At 46.4% G+C, this 18,756-nt stretch overlaps 1 protein-coding gene across 2 annotated transcripts in view; it reads right to left on the reverse strand.

The window, feature by feature from the left end:
• The window catches only part of EPHB1 (EPH receptor B1), a 432,420-nt gene that overhangs the window by 125,123 nt on the left and 288,541 nt on the right, over positions 1-18,756 (reverse strand). For both annotated transcript variants that reach the window (XM_045503564.1, XM_045503565.1), the window contains exon 4: positions 18,181-18,336. In XM_045503564.1, coding sequence (XP_045359520.1) covers positions 18,181-18,336 — 156 coding nt within the window. The remainder of the gene's footprint in view (positions 1-18,180; positions 18,337-18,756) is intronic.

The following is an 18,756-nucleotide window of genomic DNA, read 5'->3' on the forward strand; positions in this document are numbered from 1 at the left end:
GTGGTAGGGGCTCAGAGCCACAGTCTCCTTGTCTAAAGCTCCCTGCTCTTGCGTCCATGTCCTCGTTTTTCTTAATTATATACAGACAGGCTTTTTGAAGCTTCTCTGATCTGTTGCCACGGTTACTACTGATGAAAGCTTCCTGTGAAAAGGGCTAAAGAGACTCAGTCCTTTTAAAATATGGGAAAACCACTGAGCTGGCTTAAGTGGGAGGGGCATGGTAGGTCCTGGGTCATGAGGATAGGGCTCTGTGTTTTCCAGAATGTGCCTGAGAGGTTGGCTCAGCCTGCGTGAGTAAAGTTGGCACTGGGACCTCAAAGAGTTAAACAGAAAAGATCCTTCTAGAGACACAAGATTAGCCCAAGTGTTGCCATACTGAGATAGAATCTCCTGCTTCTTAATGTGATTTGGGCAGGATGAATTTTTTTTTTTTTTTTTTTTAAAGAATGGAGAGACAGGGTGAGTGAGTTTATTTGTAGGCATTAAGCTGGAAATAAGAGCACTCCAGAGTAATCAAAGGGAAAATCTGCTGAAGATAGGTCAGCCAAGAAAGCCAATTCCTTTATCAGGAATCTTAATAAGGCCAACTTCCTGGTCTCAGAATTTAGATGTGAACTTCAGCCTGGTCCAAGGTGCCAACCAGGTAGGGTCCAGCTAACTGTGCCTTGCTGCAGCCAGGATCTATATACTTTCATCCCTCCCCATGGGGAGCTGGTGAGGGTGACAACCACAATGAGGTGAAGCTTTCCAGGGAGACCCTATGTGCAGGCTAAGATTGCACTGTTCTGCGTCAGGCCAGAGATGGGATCCTCCACGTTGTGTGCACAACTGCTTGAAGGATTTGACGAAAGAGAAAGATTTTACCCAGAAAAATGGACAAATACTTAAACACAAACATGGGTTTTCAGAGACTCTGAGGGGTTCATAGTTCCTTGAAACTAACCAGTGAACACCCTAGATGTTCACAGCAACCAAGTTCAAAAATAATCTCTTGTTGGTGACCCTTGAGATGGTGAACTTCTAAGCCTTAATACTCTCAACTGAAAAGAGGTAGTTTTGAGGATTTAATGAGATAATATACCTAAGGAGTTTAGCTATGTGGCCTGTACACAGAGGAACTCCATAAATATCAGTTGCTATTATAATTAGTATTGCCATTATTAGATGATTTGGAGCCCTGAACCATTCATCCAAGTAAGATTGATCTTGTGCAGCCCCTCATTCGTTGAGCAGAGACCCCATGCCCAGAACTGTGCTGGCACTGTGAAAGCCATGAAGCTATGGAAGCCGCAGCCCATGATGCTGGGAAGCCCAGACGCTTTCTAGTCAGGCAAGACCCCACACCCATGGGTCCTAGAATCTGTGGACACATACAATTAAGGATCAAAGTAAGTAATACAGACACAAAGAGTTATAGGTGTCTGGGAAAAGATAAGATCAGTGCAGAACAAAATATTCAGAGATGGTGTCTGGGGCCTTGTCTACCAGTTGGAGCTACATGTACACACTTGGAGGCTATGTGCTCCAGTCTATACACCTCAGGGCACTAATCCCTGAAAACACATCCAGGAAGGAGGAGAGCCCTAATCTTGGGCATGGGGCTGTGTCTCCAGAATGGGTCCAGCTCTTTTTAACCTTCTTGTGCTCCTGTATATCTGCTCCCTAGCCTCTCAAGAGGTGGTCTGGCTTTAACATGGAATCTGGGTTTGCTTGTTCTCTCTCACCCTATGGGCAGGGAAATACATCCTTTACCCCTACAGCAAACTACATCCTCAACTCAGTCTTCTTTTAGGAGAAAGGATTGAGATACAGTCTGAGAATGGGTCAAGAAGGACAGTTGATACTCAAGATTCTTAAATATTGTAAGTCAAAAGAATGCAGAGATAATGTTCTTGTGGCTGAGCAGAGTCAAGACAGTAGTTTGGAAAACTGACTGCATACTTTAATGTGGACTAAGGGTTAAGAGGGGATGGAGAGGGAGATCAGAAAATGACACCAGGAGTAGGGATGGTGCAAAAAGCATGGTGTGGGGGCCCAGGAAGACATGGGTGGGGTGGTGAGGATTGGTTATAAAAAGTGACAGTACTATTGGGACATCTCTTTACTTATTGCTCACTATGAAAGAGCTACTTAAGGAACTATGTCTGAATAATTGGGAAGCTTTCTGGAGAAAGGAGAAAGTCCTTTGAGATTTTATAGAGAGACAGATAGAAGTCCAGGAACAGAGGCGGACATGAAAACAGAGCTGTAGAGGTATGACGAGGTCTTTTATGGAGGCAAAATATGCAGCAAACCAGGTCAGGCTGGTTGTTATGTCTTTGCCCTCAATACAGCATAGAGGGCTAAAAGCAGGATGGGTTGGAAGGTAACATAAGCTAAAAGAGGGAAATTTTGCAATTATCAGAAATGTAGTAGAGTTATCGAATAAACGTGAAGTGAACCCACATTCAGTTGTAGTTCCTTCTTTGGTAACTGGTTATTTAAAAACAATACCAAACAAAGAAACTTCTCTTTATTTTTTTAGGTGCCATGTATAGCTATGACACTCCCCAGCCTAAGTTCAGCTCTCTCTCTCCCTCTGTCTTTCTATCCTGAGGATGCCAATTCCTCTCCCATCATTCCTGCAGTAGGTGTAGAATTTCTGGGAGAGACTGGACAGGAATGCCCACTGTCCTAAAGGAAAGGGTTGTGATGTCCTGTAACATGCTGGTTCAGAACTTTGGAGAGGGGTATGTGCCTGCGTGCTTCCATCCCCCTTCACAGAGGTGCCTTGGACAGCAGTGGGGCAGTTCCTAAGATTCTATGTCAGGCACCAATAACACCACAATAATAGGAGCCAGTGGCAGCCGGAGTTTTCAAGTCTTCTTGGGGGATGTGGGTGGCTGTTTGAAGACAGATCAGAAAACCACAAATAATTTATCAGAGACCTGGTGCAAAGTAATGGCATTAAAATGGGCTAGTGAGGCAACCTCCACTCAATAGTAGAAGCTTAGAGGGACTTTATTGAGATCCTTACAAAAAAAAAAAAAAAAAAGACCAAGGACTATCTACAATTTGTGAGTGATGAGCACCAGACATTTAGAACACTGTTTTGCTTAATGTGAAGATGGTAATGTGTCAAGTTCTGAGGTGTCCCTTCCAAAGAGGCGGTTGTGCTGGAGGCCTGAGGCAGCAGGGCTAGAAAGTTGAGTGGTGCCTGTCCCATTGCAAGTGAGGCACCCTGGTTGCTCCCCTCAAAACATAGACTCCCCCTGGGACAAGGACGAGAGGTGGTTGAAACCTGGGGAAATCATGTTGCTTTATTTTTCCTAACAGTCCTAGATCCCAATATTCCCAGAGACAGTTTTATGCCACCTTTGGAACCAGTTTAAAATGAACCCAGGGACATAGGCTTCCAGTGGACAGACACCTATGCCATCTGCATGGTCGTCAGAAGGATAAGACATTGATTTGGTGGGACTTGTGTGCTTTATGCCACTAACTGAGTGATTAATATCGGCTGTTTTCCTAGAGTAGATTCCTACAAGGATCATTTGTAAGAGCAGAGCTTTGGTTTCCATTTCGCAGAGTTAAATACGGAATTCTGAGATTTGTTTTAATAACAAACCCTATATGCAAAGTACTACCTTAGGTATTTTGGTATATTACTTAATAAAATCCCATCTCCCCAACATTCAACAAGGTAGGAACTATTGTCCCCATTTTATATATGAGGAAACTGTAGCTCAGAGACATTAAGTAGCTTGCTCAAGTCATGTGGCTGGTGAGTGATGAAATCAAGACTTGAGTCCAGGCCTGGCCACTCTCAAAGCTCATCCTTAGCAACTCTTCCACCCAGGGTGGAGGCACCTAAGGGTGTAAGGTGCAGGAGTAATGCAAATGCATCCGGGTGCCGGGGGTGGGGGGATGGGTCTCTCAGGATGGCAGGAGGCTCTTGTTCCTGAGCTGTTTCAGTAGCTTCCCTAGAGAGACAGAGCAGCCGTGGTTCCAGCGCTATGCTGAGCAAGTCTGCACGTGTTGCTCATTAGGGTCTTGGAAACACTGGGCCTGTACTCAGGCAATTCTCCTAATCATAACAGTTAGTAATAAGAAGAAATGATTAGTCAAAACAAGGAGGGACCCTGCTGAGAGGGATTTCGGGAGCATCAGAGAACCTAATGTTACACATTTCACCAAACAGCAATGTTTGTAGAAAGTACTTCTTGTTTCTCCTGCTTCAATGGAGCTAATTGTCTGGGAGAGAGGGGGTGGATTTCACATTCTGGGAAAAAAGATGGCCCCTCTACCTGGCCTGAGCTGAAGCCCAAGCGTCTAATTTCTACAAGGCTGCAGAACCCCTGGAGGATGTCTGAGACGCCTGTACCTGGAGAGACAGCGTATTTCAGTAGGAATGTCTCCCACCACTGCCTGGGTGGGGAGGTATACAAGGCTTAATCTTCTATTTGTGACCCAAGGTGAGGCCAGAGAGAGGGAAACTTTGACATGACTCTCTCCTGCAGATTTCTTGGAGATACTTCAAGTCCAAGAGAGCTATAGGGCATATGTCATCTTAAAGACATGGCCTTCAAGACCTCTTTCCCAGCCCTGCAATGAGGCTCAGTGGCCTTGTGGAGTGGTGAGAGATACCCCAGACTCATAAGGAAAAAGATCGGGGCTGAGGGCCAGCTTTGCCACAGTGTGACCTTACACAGGTCACTTACACTCTCTGAGCCTCATCTTTCATTGATCTGTGACTGATAGAGCTAGACATGTTTATTGAGATCCTACTATGTGCTATGCCCTGTGTATAAGATTATGGTATAAAAATTCACTGACATATGCCCTGAGGGGTCCAAAATGTGCAGGGGAGGTGGGCACCTGTACTACAGCCACACAAACCACTGACTGACAAGGCTGGTGGAGATGCACTCCCAGATTCATGGATTATTCATTCGGTTTTCCCTGGGAATACAGAGAAGAATCTGCCAGACATTATCTCATTCAGTTCTCAAAGAGACTCTCTCTAGGTATACAGAAAAGATCCAGGTTCCAAAGAGAACAATTCAAGGCCAAGGGGGCAAAAAGAGAAATTGAAAAAGTAGGTATTCCTCCCAGAAAGTTACAGGTCATCCAAAATCAAATCCTTATTCTGACACTTTATAGACACACTTATTCTCAGAACAGGAAGAAACCTTGGAGATCATGGTGTATCCCTGGTGGTGAATGCCCTCTACAGTCCCTACCTGGTTGGCCAGACTCTTTTTTTTTTTTAATTATTTTTATTTTTGAGGGGGGGAAGGGGGGGGGAGAGAGAGAGAGAGAGAGAGAGAGAGCACATGCAAGTGGGGGAGGGGCAGAGAGAGAGGGAGACAGGATTTGAAGCAGGTTCTGTGCTGACAGCAGAGAGCCCGATGCAGGGCTCAAACTTGCAAACTGAAAGATCATGACCTGAGTTGAAGTCAGATGCTTAACTGCCTGAGCCACCCAAAGCGCCCGAGCCTCTCTTTATTCTTCCAGCGATGGAAGCTCACTACTAAGGAGCCATCTCTTAACAATAACCAGAACCTATTTTCAAATATAATGAAAAAAAGGTACCTACTCACGATAGCCACAAACCCCATAAAATACCTAGGATTAAATCTCACAAGTCCTGTGTAATAATACTTGTATTAAGACAACTATAAAACTTTACATAAGGGCACAAAAGTAGACTTGAATACTGTGCTCCTGGATGGAGAGGTATATCATAAAAATGACAGACCTTCCCGAAGCAATCTATATATTCAATACAACCCCAATCTCAATTTAATAGGACTGCTTAATGAAATGCACCAAGCTGATTTCACAGTTCGTCTTGAAGAAAAAAAGTGTTTGAGAATGGGCAAGGTATTTTTGACGAATGCAAGGTAGGGGTTTGATTTATAAGTTATTGAAACGTTTATAAAGGTACCATCTTTAGAACAGCTTAGAAGTGATGCCAGAACAGAACATTCTCTCAACAGGAAAAAAACAAAGGTAAGTACGTACCGGGCATTTAGTAAATAATAAAAGGGGCATCTCACTAACATGTGGACAATTCAGGTGGAGTTGATGGGATGTTATTTTTAATAAGATGTAAGAACGCCAGGATCACATTGTACACAAAAATAAATTCCAGATGGAGGAAGGAGCTAAACATAAACACTATTAATAGAAAATATCAGAGACTGTTTTTATACCTTAGAGCAGGAGGACATATACCAAACCCAGGCAAAAAGTCAATATTCAAATCCCCAAAGCCAGAAAGAAAAAGATGGTCAGGTTTGGGTTTAAAAATTAAAAATGTCAATATGACAACCTCCCCCCACAAAAAAACTATACCCATAAGTAGAGTTAAAAATAAGTGGAGGGCTGGGGCGGTGGTGGGAGGGAGAATGTCCTGTATAATTAGTGGGCATCTAGAAATCAATTTTTTAAAATAAAAAAGGGCAAGGGTTATGAACAGTCGATTCCCAGAAGACAAATAAACTGGTCAAGAAACATATGAAAAGTACACCCTAATTTATAATTAGGGAAATACTGTTCAAAAATACTAGGAGATCAGCCAAATTGGCAAAAAGTAAAAGCTGGCCTGTATGTGGAGAATTCTGCAAGGGGCACATGAGGGGCGTAAATGGGATGAGTCCCTTGGGAGAGCACTTAGGTAATATTGATTGCCTTTCTGAGTGTATGTGCCCACCAACCCAGCAATTCTATTTCCAGGTGAATTTCCTGCACAAATACAAGCGTATGTGCCCCCCAAGGTATGTCTGAGCATTTTTGCAGCAGTATTGTTTACATTAGGAAACGGATGGAGTTAGCCCGAATGTCCACCCGGGGGCGGGGGGGGGGGGGTGCTGTGTAACACAGCAGAAGTCACTGGTGCCTCCCCCACCCAATTCTCTCTTCCCCAGTCTCACAGAAGATAGGCTTCCCAGACACTAGAAATCACATGATGAGTCCTAGCCCATGAAATGTGATCCTTCACTGTCCAAAATGGGGTGTCACTAGATTGGTGCCATGCCGCCTCAGAGGCAGAGCATCCTCCTTCCTGAGGGAAGCAACTTAGCACTGAGGGTAAAGAGACCTGAATCTTGCCAGTCAGGCCCGGGTGAAATCAGGCCTGGCCACTCACTGATGTGTAAGCCCTTCTGGGCCTCTGTTTTCTTACCTATAAATTGGGAGTAACAGGAGTACCTATCTTCTCTTCTGTGAGACTGAGAAGATCCATGTCAGGGGCTTAGCACTGTGCCTGCCTCACATGCGGTAAGACCTCAGTCAGAGTCAGCAATTTTCTCAGTCTTGTCATGCACGTGCGTTCCCGCTCTAATCGGTTGTGGCCGGCATGGTCGAGCGCCATGGGACACAGCATGTGACATCTTCTCAGAAGAGGCCTTGGCCCCAAGTCCTGAGCAGGGGCTACAGGCACAGGCACAGGCACAGGCACAAGCACAAGCCTCTTCACTGAACATGGGCACAAACACTGCCCTTTGCTCTCAAGCAGAACAAATTCTCACCTTACTCACAGTTCCCCTTTACTGGCCAGCAGACAGTGTGTTCTTTGTGGGAACCGAGCGGCCCTCCATCTGTGCTCACTGAGCACCGTCAGGGCTTGGCAGTGCCCAGTGCTTCCCACCACCCACGGCCCACTCGTCCCCACCAAACCACCCACCTTCTGTGTACACCTGGCCCAGCAGAGCCAGCCTATACCAAGCTTCATCTCACTACACAGATGCCATGAAGGCCTCACTCCAGACAGCAACATTGAACATCTTTGTCCCCATTTCCAAGGTGAACAGAGCTCAGAGGTGATCCAGAGGAGATGCTCAAAAGGTCACCTTGGGTATCTCCTGCAAGTCTGAGCCCAGAGCCATGTGGAAGGCAGCACACTGCTATTACCACTGCCCTGACCTTCTCTCTACAGAAGGGGGTGGAACGACAGAGGGGCCTTTGTGTCCAGGCAGCCTCTGGCCCTCTGCCCTTTTGCCTCTGAGGTAAGTCATTCATGTGACTTCAGAATTAGAGCACTCTTGACTGAGTGGGATGGAGGGTGGCCTCTGGCACAGGCTGGAGGGAATTCTGGCCCTTCCACAGGCTGACCTCAGACTGAAGCCTGCTCTTCCTCTGCAAAGTCATTCATGATCATTTATCCACTGGAGAGCCCAGCCTTTAAGCCCACAGCCAACCCCATATCATAAGAGTTCTCAGGTGTCTGGCTCCGACTGGGCACTTTCCAGCCAATTGTGTGCCAAGTTTCTCAGAAGACCAGACACACAGTTTCAAAATAAATCACTACAAAACGCTGGCATCCCAGTCTTATGCCACACGTGGTTCAGAGAGCATGGGCATACACAAACTGACTATGAGATCCACTTTTGTTCACTTTGCCCACCTTCCCACACAATTCAGGAGCCCCCTTGGCAGGCCTCACAAGCACCCCTCATGCACACCTCCAGTTAGGGGGAAATTGCTAATTACTCAGGAGGCTTTTGGTCTCTGGACAATGTTTGTAATCCACCTTTACACTAAGTTGAAAGTGGCTTCCTTCTAAATCTTTGATGAGAGTCAAAGACACCTCGTGTCCCAGTCTTTGTCAAACACAAGTGAAGCCATGCTGATGTATGTGGGTCTTTGGTTCTGGTATCCTTGCCACATTCATATGTGTTACCAAACCAGGAAATCTGGAAGGTCACAGTTCTGGATTGAGAAAGTATTGGCTGCTACCAAGTTTCCAATATGGCAACTGGAGAGTCAGGGAATGAAAGAGGGGGTGGAGCCAGGGACCGCCCCCCCCCCGACACCTGTCATTATGGAGTTGAGGGTAGATTCCGAAGCTGGCTATCGGGGTCAATGGCCAGTAGCAAGGGGGTGGAGTGGGTTGATATGGGTTCCAGGGCTAACTGACCGTGGTGATCTTGAATGGCGACCGTAGAGACAGCACTGGACAGAGATCTAGGCGTGAGATACATCCCAGACTCCACCATGACATGTAGGCTTGGCCTTTCGGTGTCAGAATTGGATCAGGGTCTGATACTGAATACTATGGATGAAAGAGGGAAGACTGGAGGAATCAGGAGGCCATCTGGAGACCACCTGTGAGGAGCTGGGGATCAAGATGGTCTCCATAAATGATACACAGATTTGTGATCACATTATGATGGGGTGGACACAGGGGGTGATGATGTCACAATTCAGCCAACCGAGAATGGATCTCCAGGAATATTTGCTCTAAAATTCCCATTTCCCCCACACTTTTATTCTGTTCTTATTTTGTATTAGGCAATTTAGATATGACCCTGACTCACCTCTTATCCTTATTCATAACAACCAAAACAATGACAATCATTTATGGAGCACTTCCCATATGTCTTTGAGTACTGAGGTATTTTACATTCATTATCAGAGTGGGTACAATAACAAACTATAGCTTCCTTGTATGAAAAAGAAACAGAGGTTCAGAGAGGTTAGATAATCTACCCAAGGCCACGCTGCAAGGGAAGGGTGGAGCCAAGAGTCAATCCTGGGCTACCTGATTCCAACAGCAGGACTCTTAACACTCAACTGTGTTGGGTACCTACTGTATAAGGTCATGGAGAGGGTAAAAGAAATCAGATTAGCATGTCAAAGAGCTCCCAGTCCAGTGGACAGAGGCAGTCCTATACCTGAATAGCTCTAACTGGTGTAGAATATTCAGAGTGTGCAAAGCAAGGCATCATCCTTCCTTCCTGGGGATGAGGTGAGGTGGTGGCAGAGGACAAAGGCTGCAGAGTCACCTATTTCTGATGGTCTTCCCCTCTGAGGTGGAGAACCGGAGCAGGGAAGATTTAAGAAACACGAGCTCTAGCTACTATTAAGCTCCAGCATGCATCCCAGACCAGCCCCACCTGGGACCGGAGCTTGCAAATTTGGCATCAGAGCCGTTGCTTGAAGACTGCCAAGGAGCATTCATGACACAACGGGGTCCTAGAACCATGGGGTGGACAGTTTCATTCCACATTTTCAAAAGAGAGAAGAGAACAGATTACATTTTACCTCAGTCACCTCCTCCTTCTGAAACTTCACAGTTAAACCGGTGCTTTGTGGGCCTCAAGCAAAGAGGGACAAGAACCGGCACATGTCTCTAAGTATAAGTCAGGCCAAATGACATTGTTTCTTTTTCCAAATGTTTATGAGCCTATGGAGAAAAAGAGTATAGAGAGCATGCCTAGATTTCAACCGTGGTAACTGAAAGAAAGTACACAAATACTTGTGGACCAAAGGAGGAAATGTTAGCTAAGTGATAATGTCAGTGCTTAGGTTTCAGCTGCTTTGAAAATGGCATCAAAGTAGGGTGAGCGACTCTAACAACAGTCATAAGATGAAATCGCTTACTTTCACTGGGTGCTTCCTGTATGCCAAACAGCGTTCTAAATAGTATTATGACATGTAATACCCCTGACGACACAGTGAGGCAGACACCAATACTCTACCCATTTTATGGATAAGCAAATGAGGACACAGTGAAGCCCTGTCACTTGCCCCATATCACACAGCTGGCAAGCAGCAAAGAAGGACTTGAACTCAGGCACAGATTCCAGAGCCCACAGTCCTAACAATTATGCTAATACTTCTCATTTCAAAGATGACAAAAATCAGTATTCAAAATAATCTAGACTTGAAAGAGCACTATGCCTAACTAACTCCACAAGACAAAATTTCTGAAGTCACATTCGTCAGTGCAGAAAAGACCCAAATGGGTAGCATTTCCTGAAGGGACAAACAAAACCACTGGATGTTTAGTGGCCAAAAGTCTGGTAGGATCTAAGGCATGGGGACTGGAACCACAGTGAGCAATCAACAGTATCCCAGCCCCAGGAGGAGAAGATCCATCACTTTTCCACTGAACCATGCTCTGGGGTGAGGGTCACATGTTTCATTCTGGCTACCACATCTTGAGAGTTTTATTGATAAATGTGAGAGATTCAGAAAAGGCCAGCTAGGATGGTGGAGTTCAGGAAATCATGTGTCTTGGGGAACAGATAATACAACAGGTGTTTAGCCTAAGGTAGGTGATTCAGGAAGGATGAGGAACTCATTCTTAAACACTACAACTGCTGGCCTGCAGAACATTGGTCCTCAATGGTGGACCAAGGGTGAGGGGAGGAGGAAGGCAGTACCCAACCTAGGGGCCAGAAGATTCCTCAGTGATGGATGATGGCTGCCTGGCAATGGAATAGAGCTGTCTCGCAAAACATATCAGCTGTCTGTCATCACAATATTCAGGGCTGCTGGAGAGAGAGGCTGACACTGAGGAAGAATTTGGGTGGCAGGACCTAGAAGGCTGCTCTGAATGTTAACCATCTGTAGCTCCAAACGCCCTCATGATAAAATGCCTCAGCAGAAATGTAGCGTGTCCCTGGCTGTCAGCTTAAAACTTAGAGCTATCCAAAGCCTCCTAAGGGTTATACCCACTTGGGTCAACAACTGTGAAAGGAAATTGTAGATGATAGAAGTGTGGAAGTGTGTTTACACAGGCAGCGCTGACCCTTCCTGAAACAGTGGTGACATTTATAAATAGTTTTTAGCTTGCTGTCACAGTCCCTCAAATCTGCATCCAGGTGGATGAACCAGCCAAATCCAGGCACCCGGAGAAACGTCTTGTCCTAGGACTCTATGTCTTGTCTAGGAATCTATGACCCCTGCCCAGATTCCATCTCAAGGAAAACACAGTCTACCTCCCTCTAAAAAACACAAATTATATTTTTTACATGCAACATGGATCATGTATCAGAGTAAAATCAAGCAGCCTTTTACCTACAGAATGGGATACACGCTGTATCCCTTACTAAAGCTCTGGTAAGCCGTGGGTAAAGGAACCCTCTTTCAATATGTTGCAACTCCTACATTCAGAGAGGTAAACACTTCTGAAGATCATCCTCAAAGCAGGCATGTAGACAAGCGAGCAGTCCTCAATTCATGAAACTGGATCACTGACTCAGGTGGCTTGTTTGTGATCCTGGTGGGGGGGGGGGGGGCTCCCTGCCCTGGCGGTCTGCTGTGGCAGCCCCAAAGACTTCCTTTTCGCCTATTTCCTGCCGAGTGGGGTGGAAGACCAGATAAGTAATAAGCCCATCACCCATTTATATTCTCTCCCCACCCAATCCTCCATCTGAGCTCAGGTGAATGTTCCCCACCATTCACTTTCCTTCTGCCTCAGTTTCTCTCTCAGCCCTCCCCGAGCCCGCTCTAATCAGGCCACGCTCCTTGACCTCCACCCACTTCTGTTTCCCATCATGCCCGCAGCCCTAGCTGATGCTGCGCTGGAGGCCTCCACACTGCTTCAACCACCCCAGAGTGAGAAAGGCGTAGACAACCAAGCCAGGAAAGGTGGGGGTGTGCTGAGAACCAGTGAGACCTTCCCTTGAAACACAACCACTGACGCACACTCCCACATTCACTCTCGTATCACACACCACCCCTGCTCTTCCACAAACAGGTATCTGCAGTCTCTGTCTCTCTTTCTCCAGCCTGGTACACGGGACACTAATGGGGAGGGGCAGGCCCTGTGGTTTTGGCCTGCAGAAATTCACTCAGTGGCCTTTCTCCCCCAGGAGCCATAAAGCAGAGGACAGAGAAACTCAACCTAATTTTAAAGCAATGTTCTCAAAATTTGGAATGCTTTGGAATCACCTAGAGGGCTTGTTAAAACTAAGATCACTGCCTCCCCGCCACCCAATCCATTGAGTTTCTCATCCAGTAGGTCTAGGGAGGGGCTGAGACTCTTAATCTCCAGCCAGTTCCTAGGTGATGTTGAGGCTCCTTGCCCAGGAACTGCATTTAAATACCACTGCTGGGGGGCTTCTGGGTGGCTCAGTCAGTTAAGTGTCTGACTTTAGTTCACGTCATGATCCCATGATTTGTGGGTTCAAGCCCCAAGTTGGGCTCTGTGCTAACAGCTCAGAGCCTGGAGCCTGCTTCCAAATCTGTGTCTCCCTCTCTCTCTGCCCCTTTCCCACTTGTTCTCTCTCTCTCTCAAAAATAAATATTTAAATACCACTGCTGTAAAGAATAAACCATTACAGGTGATCTTGTGGAGTGTGGCCCAGCAGGACTCAAGACTGGTAGAATAAAGTTTATGAGCCTATGTCCTTACAGACTTTTCACAATGCCCTGAAGGCCATCATGCCTGGCTGCAGAGGACTGCCTTATTTTCCTGCCATCCCGATGCCCTTCCCACCCTCTGGTCCCTGGCACACTCCTCCAATCCACTCAGCCTGCCTGGAAAGACCAGGGTCTGGGAAATGCCACTTTTTGGCAGTCCAAGGAGCATAAACCCTGTGCCTTGGGGACCACAGTGCTGCCCTGGGATGGTTGGGATGAAAGGGGGGGGGGCCTTAAAGAATGAAAGCAGAAGCTTAAGGAAGAGAAACTGGAGTGTACAGAGATGGGTGAGGGAAAACTGGACTCCTATCCTTCCCTATAGGTCAATTCAAGAGTGAATTACTGCCATGGACATCTGCAGCGACCTCCTAAGAGCTACCAAATTTTAGCTTTCACCGTGTATGAGTTCATGGCATTGGAGGCAGACAGACCTGAGCTTCCATCCTGGGGCCTCAATGACATCGGTCATGTTATTCTTCCAAGCTCCTGCTGTGGGTTCCATCATGCCTGGTTCTGATGATGAGAACTCCCTGCTCACATGGCTGTACTGGGCACCAGGGCATGCCCCTGGGAGCCACACCGAGAACCCCTGCTTCACCACTCACTTCCCAGTCTCTTCATGTGAGTCAGGAGGGAGGTCAGGGTGGTCTCCAGGGGACCCCAGAAGGTTTACGTGAGGGGACAGCAGAAGGACCCAGAGAACAAGACAATGATCTCTGAAGCCCCTTCTTCATTACATTTCTATGATCAAAACTGCAGAGGGAAACCCACTACATTTGAAGAAGAAATAAAGAAACACGATAGGCACTAGCTTGTCTCTGTGATCCATCAAAGTTTCTTCCATGTGGGTGACAGAAAAAGGGTTTGGTTTGGAAACCAATTTGACAATAAATTTCATATAAAAAAATAAAATAAAATATAATTAGATGTTAAAAAAAATAAAAAATAAATAAAATAAAAAAAAAAAAGAAAAAGAAAAAGGGTTTGGTGGTCAGAAATGTAACAAGGTAGTTATTTTTACACCAGTTCTTCTGCATAGTTTTCCACAGACAGCAATTTTATAAGGCATAATTATCTATTTTTACCTGCCTCATAAATTCCTCCTTTCCATTCATCCCCCAGTAAACTAGAAATTATTTAAAACCAAAGATGTGCATTTTGGTGCTTGGTTTCACACTGCTGTGCACTTCCCCATGCGTTCCTGGCTGCTCCCCCTCTCTGCTGACTGTGTCACGCCTGCCATGCCATCAGACCCTCCTGTGAAAAGAAGCATGTCTGACCCCGAGGACTCAACGGGCTCTGCTCCCTGAAGACTGAAGGCAGTCTCGTTGGCCATCACTCCTGCCCAGCTTCTCAGCCTCCTAAGAGCACCTGAAGTCTGGGATGCTCAGTCTGTACCTCCCTCCTTCTCCCACAGTACATCTGGTTCTGGTGGCCATAACCTCACTTGTTTTCATCAGCACCTTCAGGCCAAGTGGTCTGGGGCCACACAGTGGATTCTGCTGTGATGCCCAGAGACCGTGTCAACCTGGACCCTCCATGGGAACGGAGGAACTGGACCCTCCCTGGGAACTTTTATTTTTAGAACTCTATCATGCTGGAAGCTTCCATATCTGCTGTAATCTTCACACTTTCCAGGGATATAACCAAAGCATGTTCTAACATCGACTGAGAGTTTACTATGAACCAGGCATTGTGCCAAAGACTATAAAACTATTTTGCTTAATCCTGGAAGAGGTGTGAGCACGATGAAGAAGGAAGAAGGGAAGTGGGTGTCCCCAGAGCAGCAACATCATCACAGTCGGGCCCAAGGGGCCCCTTCCTTGGACTTCAGTCAGAGCTCACACCAGCCCCTGTGGCACTGCCTTGGGGTGCATCCAAATCCCTGCTGAGTCCACGAACCTTGTCAAGGACAATGCTGAACACACAGGGATGCCAGGGGACTCTCAAATGTCAAGGGGGTCCTAGGCTTACCCAGGAGATTAAAAAGAAAATGAAGAAATGCCCACACAAGGCTACAAAGGCTATCATGCACTCTAAACATTTAGATTAATTTAGAATAAATTCCAGTCCCAGAAGACTAACCGGATTTATTAAAAATACACATTTTAATGCACTACAGGTATTTTAGCTTTGTAAAAGAACACATTTTAAATCATAAGGTTTTAAAAATATTTCAATATCGTCAGTGAATGAGTATGACTGATGACAGAATCTCCTTTAAAGATGATGGCAACAGGACAAGCCTGAGGCCTTTCCAGACTTCGAGGCCTGGGCTCCTGGACACTCCCAACACTGACCCCTTTCCCCAACACCCACCTAGACCCTGCAGATGCCCACTGAGGGACAGAGCTACCCCTTACCTGGGTCCTCACTGGGTCCTGGTGAGCGGTAATTGTTTCCTGATTGGATGGATGGAGAACCACACTTGTGAAAGTAAACCAGTACCTGCACCCTCCCCACCCTGGCCTCTCCCAGGCTGGGCCCATGCCTAGATGCCTTGCTCCACTTGAGGAACCAGTCAGGGTCCCCAAGGCTATAGTGCAAGGCCAAGCCTGGCCTCAACAGTTCCAGATATGCTCCTTGTATCTGAAAAATTATTTACTGTGGCGATGTGTGATGCCTTTTTAAGAGAACAGATGGCACCTCCAATTAGAATGCTTTAAAAGGAAACCCTAATGAGATTATAAAAGCCAACAAATTGACTTTTTCATACAGTACTTCCCTGGCACACAATAAATCAAATATATAATGAGGCTCAATAAAATAATAGGTTTATTTACACTTGTTTTGCCTAGTACTGTGTTGCAGCCCAGCCTGGCCTCCAGGTCCCTCACCAAGTGCTTGCTCCCATAGGCCAGGACCAGGGGCTGGATCATGCATCCCTGAGCTGCTCTGGGGCCTGACCACTACAGACAAGTGTGGCCTTGATTTGGCAATTTCTGGTCTGACCCTAATGTTCTACACTGGGGGCATAAGAGCACAGAACCACATAAAAGAATGTGGTGACACATACAGGCAAGCCTAGCATTCATCCCCACTCTGGATAAGGTGGGGAGATTGTGGTGGGGCCACAGGGGGCAAGAAAGGTGTGCCTATCCCCAGGGCTAGCTGGACCAGAGATGGGAGAGAAAAACCGGTGAGGTGTGATTTTAATGAGATGAACTCAGGTCATGGGTAAGCAGAGTGAAGTGAGGATCTACAGTGTGCAGACTGAAAGCTTTGGGACATTGTTATTTATTCCTGGGATTGGTCCTATTCATTCAAGCACATCACGTTAGGTGGTTGGAAGATAAGCCTTGAAAGGTGGACAGGGGAGGTGCTGTATAGCAAGGAGGACAGCCCCACATTGGCATTCTGAGCATCTGCTCTTTGGCCTACCATCCGTGTAGGTGACCTTATCCAGGGGCTGGATGGATTTACAGGGTATGTCTCCTGAAGTGGGAAGCTTGAGGCCCAGATTTCTATTTGCATGAGTTGATCTGCAGAGGGAGCCTGGCTAGAGAGAAAGAGTTCATGGCAGAAGCAAATGGGAATGTTTTTAGGGGGAAGTGGTGAGACCCTGGGCATATGCTTTGGCACTCATGGAGACCAGTCCTTGGGATGAACACCCAGGCAGCACTGATTCAGCTTCTAAAGAAGTACATTAAATAATTCTTCACATGCTCATAGAGACCCACAGGGGAACCTCAGGAATCAGTAGAGACTATACCACCACAGGAAGACAAGGACTCCAGTCAGCAGAAATGGAATAATTTCTGTTCACGTCAAGCACTAGCGAGGGAGGTCTGGGGAAATTCAGTTTACAAGAGGATGAGCTTTTCCTCAGTTCAAATCTATAAGCATTGATCGACCTCAGGACCTTGATCTAGAAGATACTTTCATTTCTTTCCTCAGTAAAGATTACATACACTGCAAGGCCAGAATTAAGAAAGTCTTCTATACTGAGCTATTTTTCCCGTCCATCAAACTGCAAGTATATATGAAACATTCCCTCTGTGCCCTTCTATCCTGGGGGGTGGGAGGAAGGGATTTGGTTCAAAGAGGTAAAGGGAAGCCTAGGGAGTCAGGCAACAGCATCTAATGCAGGAAAAAGTAATATCATAACTAGAGGCTACCCTGGAACACTGACTTCCAAATACAATGAGAATACTGAAAACAAAAAACCATGCCTGTTTCAGGGCTACAACACACAGGAGAGTGGGAGCAAGTTCTCTAAAGCACTGTGTGGGGAGAGTAATGCTTCTTGTCTCCCCAGGATTACAGGGGAGAATATTGGGACAAAATCCTCCCCTCTTCCACTCCCACCCAGGGAGTGGAGTTGCCGTTCATCCACTTTTGGCAAGATGACTGTCCTTCCCTCTACAACAGAGAATGGGAGAGCGGTGAAGCCCAAGCATTAGCCCCTCTGCCCATAGAATTTCTGCCTCAGAGATGCGTGCTGCAGCCCAGCCTCTGGTCTTATCATTTGGCAGGGGCACAGATGCTGCACCATACTGGGCACTGGAAGGGACACAGGTAGATGAATATCTGGTCCTGGCACACAAAGACCTTCCTTTGGTAACTGGGAAGGCAAACTACAAAATAAATGGGCAACTAATAAAATTATTGGACTTTGAGAAGAACCTGGTCACACAGATACAGGAACTGCAGTGAAGACAGAAAATATTCAGCTGTCAGGCCCAATGGGGTTTCTTGGAGGAGCTGACTAGGAATTATTGCAATAGCCTAGTGGATCTTGATTTTGCACTCAAGAACTCTTGAGGCTGGGATTTTTAACATCTAGTGGAAGGAATCTGCCTTGCTTTGACCAGAGGAAGACTCTCTCATTTGGGAGAAAGAGGTAAGAAAGAATATAATAATCTCAACCTTGTGCTATTAAGCAGAGGGGGTCTGCATGCCCAGCACAGGAGCTGTCCACTTCAGCACCACAACCACCATTTCTGCTTTGTTCTTCTGTCTTAGTCTCCCCTTCCCCAGGCCTGCCACTTGCACTGTCAGGGAACCAAACTCAACAGCCCAGAGTTCTTACTAGACACTTACTAGTACATGCCACTTCTGGGGGGTCAAAATCCGCTCGGTAATAGCCGGTCCGGCAGGTACAGATGGGAGACGCCTCTGAAGGGGATCGGCTGTTGGAGGGGCAGTGGGAACACCCCTCAGCTTCCTGGCTGGCCTTGAACATCCCGGCAGGGCAGGCTGGAATACAAAGAGATAATCTGAGAATTAATGGAAGAGTGGCAGTCAGAGGCCCTTCTCTGCCTGTGGAAAATGAAAGATTTTGCCTCCCAGAAAAGGATATTGAGATACCTCCTTGCACAAAGTGAGCATTTCAGATTGAGGAAACCCTTATTTAACACTTGCAATTCTTCAAACATCCTTAGTGAAATATACCTTCCTGGTACCAATGGCCTCTCTCACTTGAACAATATGAATAATGATTCTTCCCTTTCAGGTGTGTCAAGAGATTTAATTGAGAAAATGAATCTAATGTGTAGCTCACTGTCTGGGACATAAGTGCTTTATAAATGGTTATTCCCTCACTCTTCCACCTGGTTAACAGCCAGGGCCTTACTCTGAACCACTCATTGAAAAAAAAAATCTCACCTGATATCCTCA

This window comes from Leopardus geoffroyi, chromosome C2 (genome assembly GCF_018350155.1).
Source record: "Leopardus geoffroyi isolate Oge1 chromosome C2, O.geoffroyi_Oge1_pat1.0, whole genome shotgun sequence".
In the NCBI taxonomy this organism is placed as follows: domain Eukaryota; kingdom Metazoa; phylum Chordata; class Mammalia; order Carnivora; family Felidae; genus Leopardus; species Leopardus geoffroyi.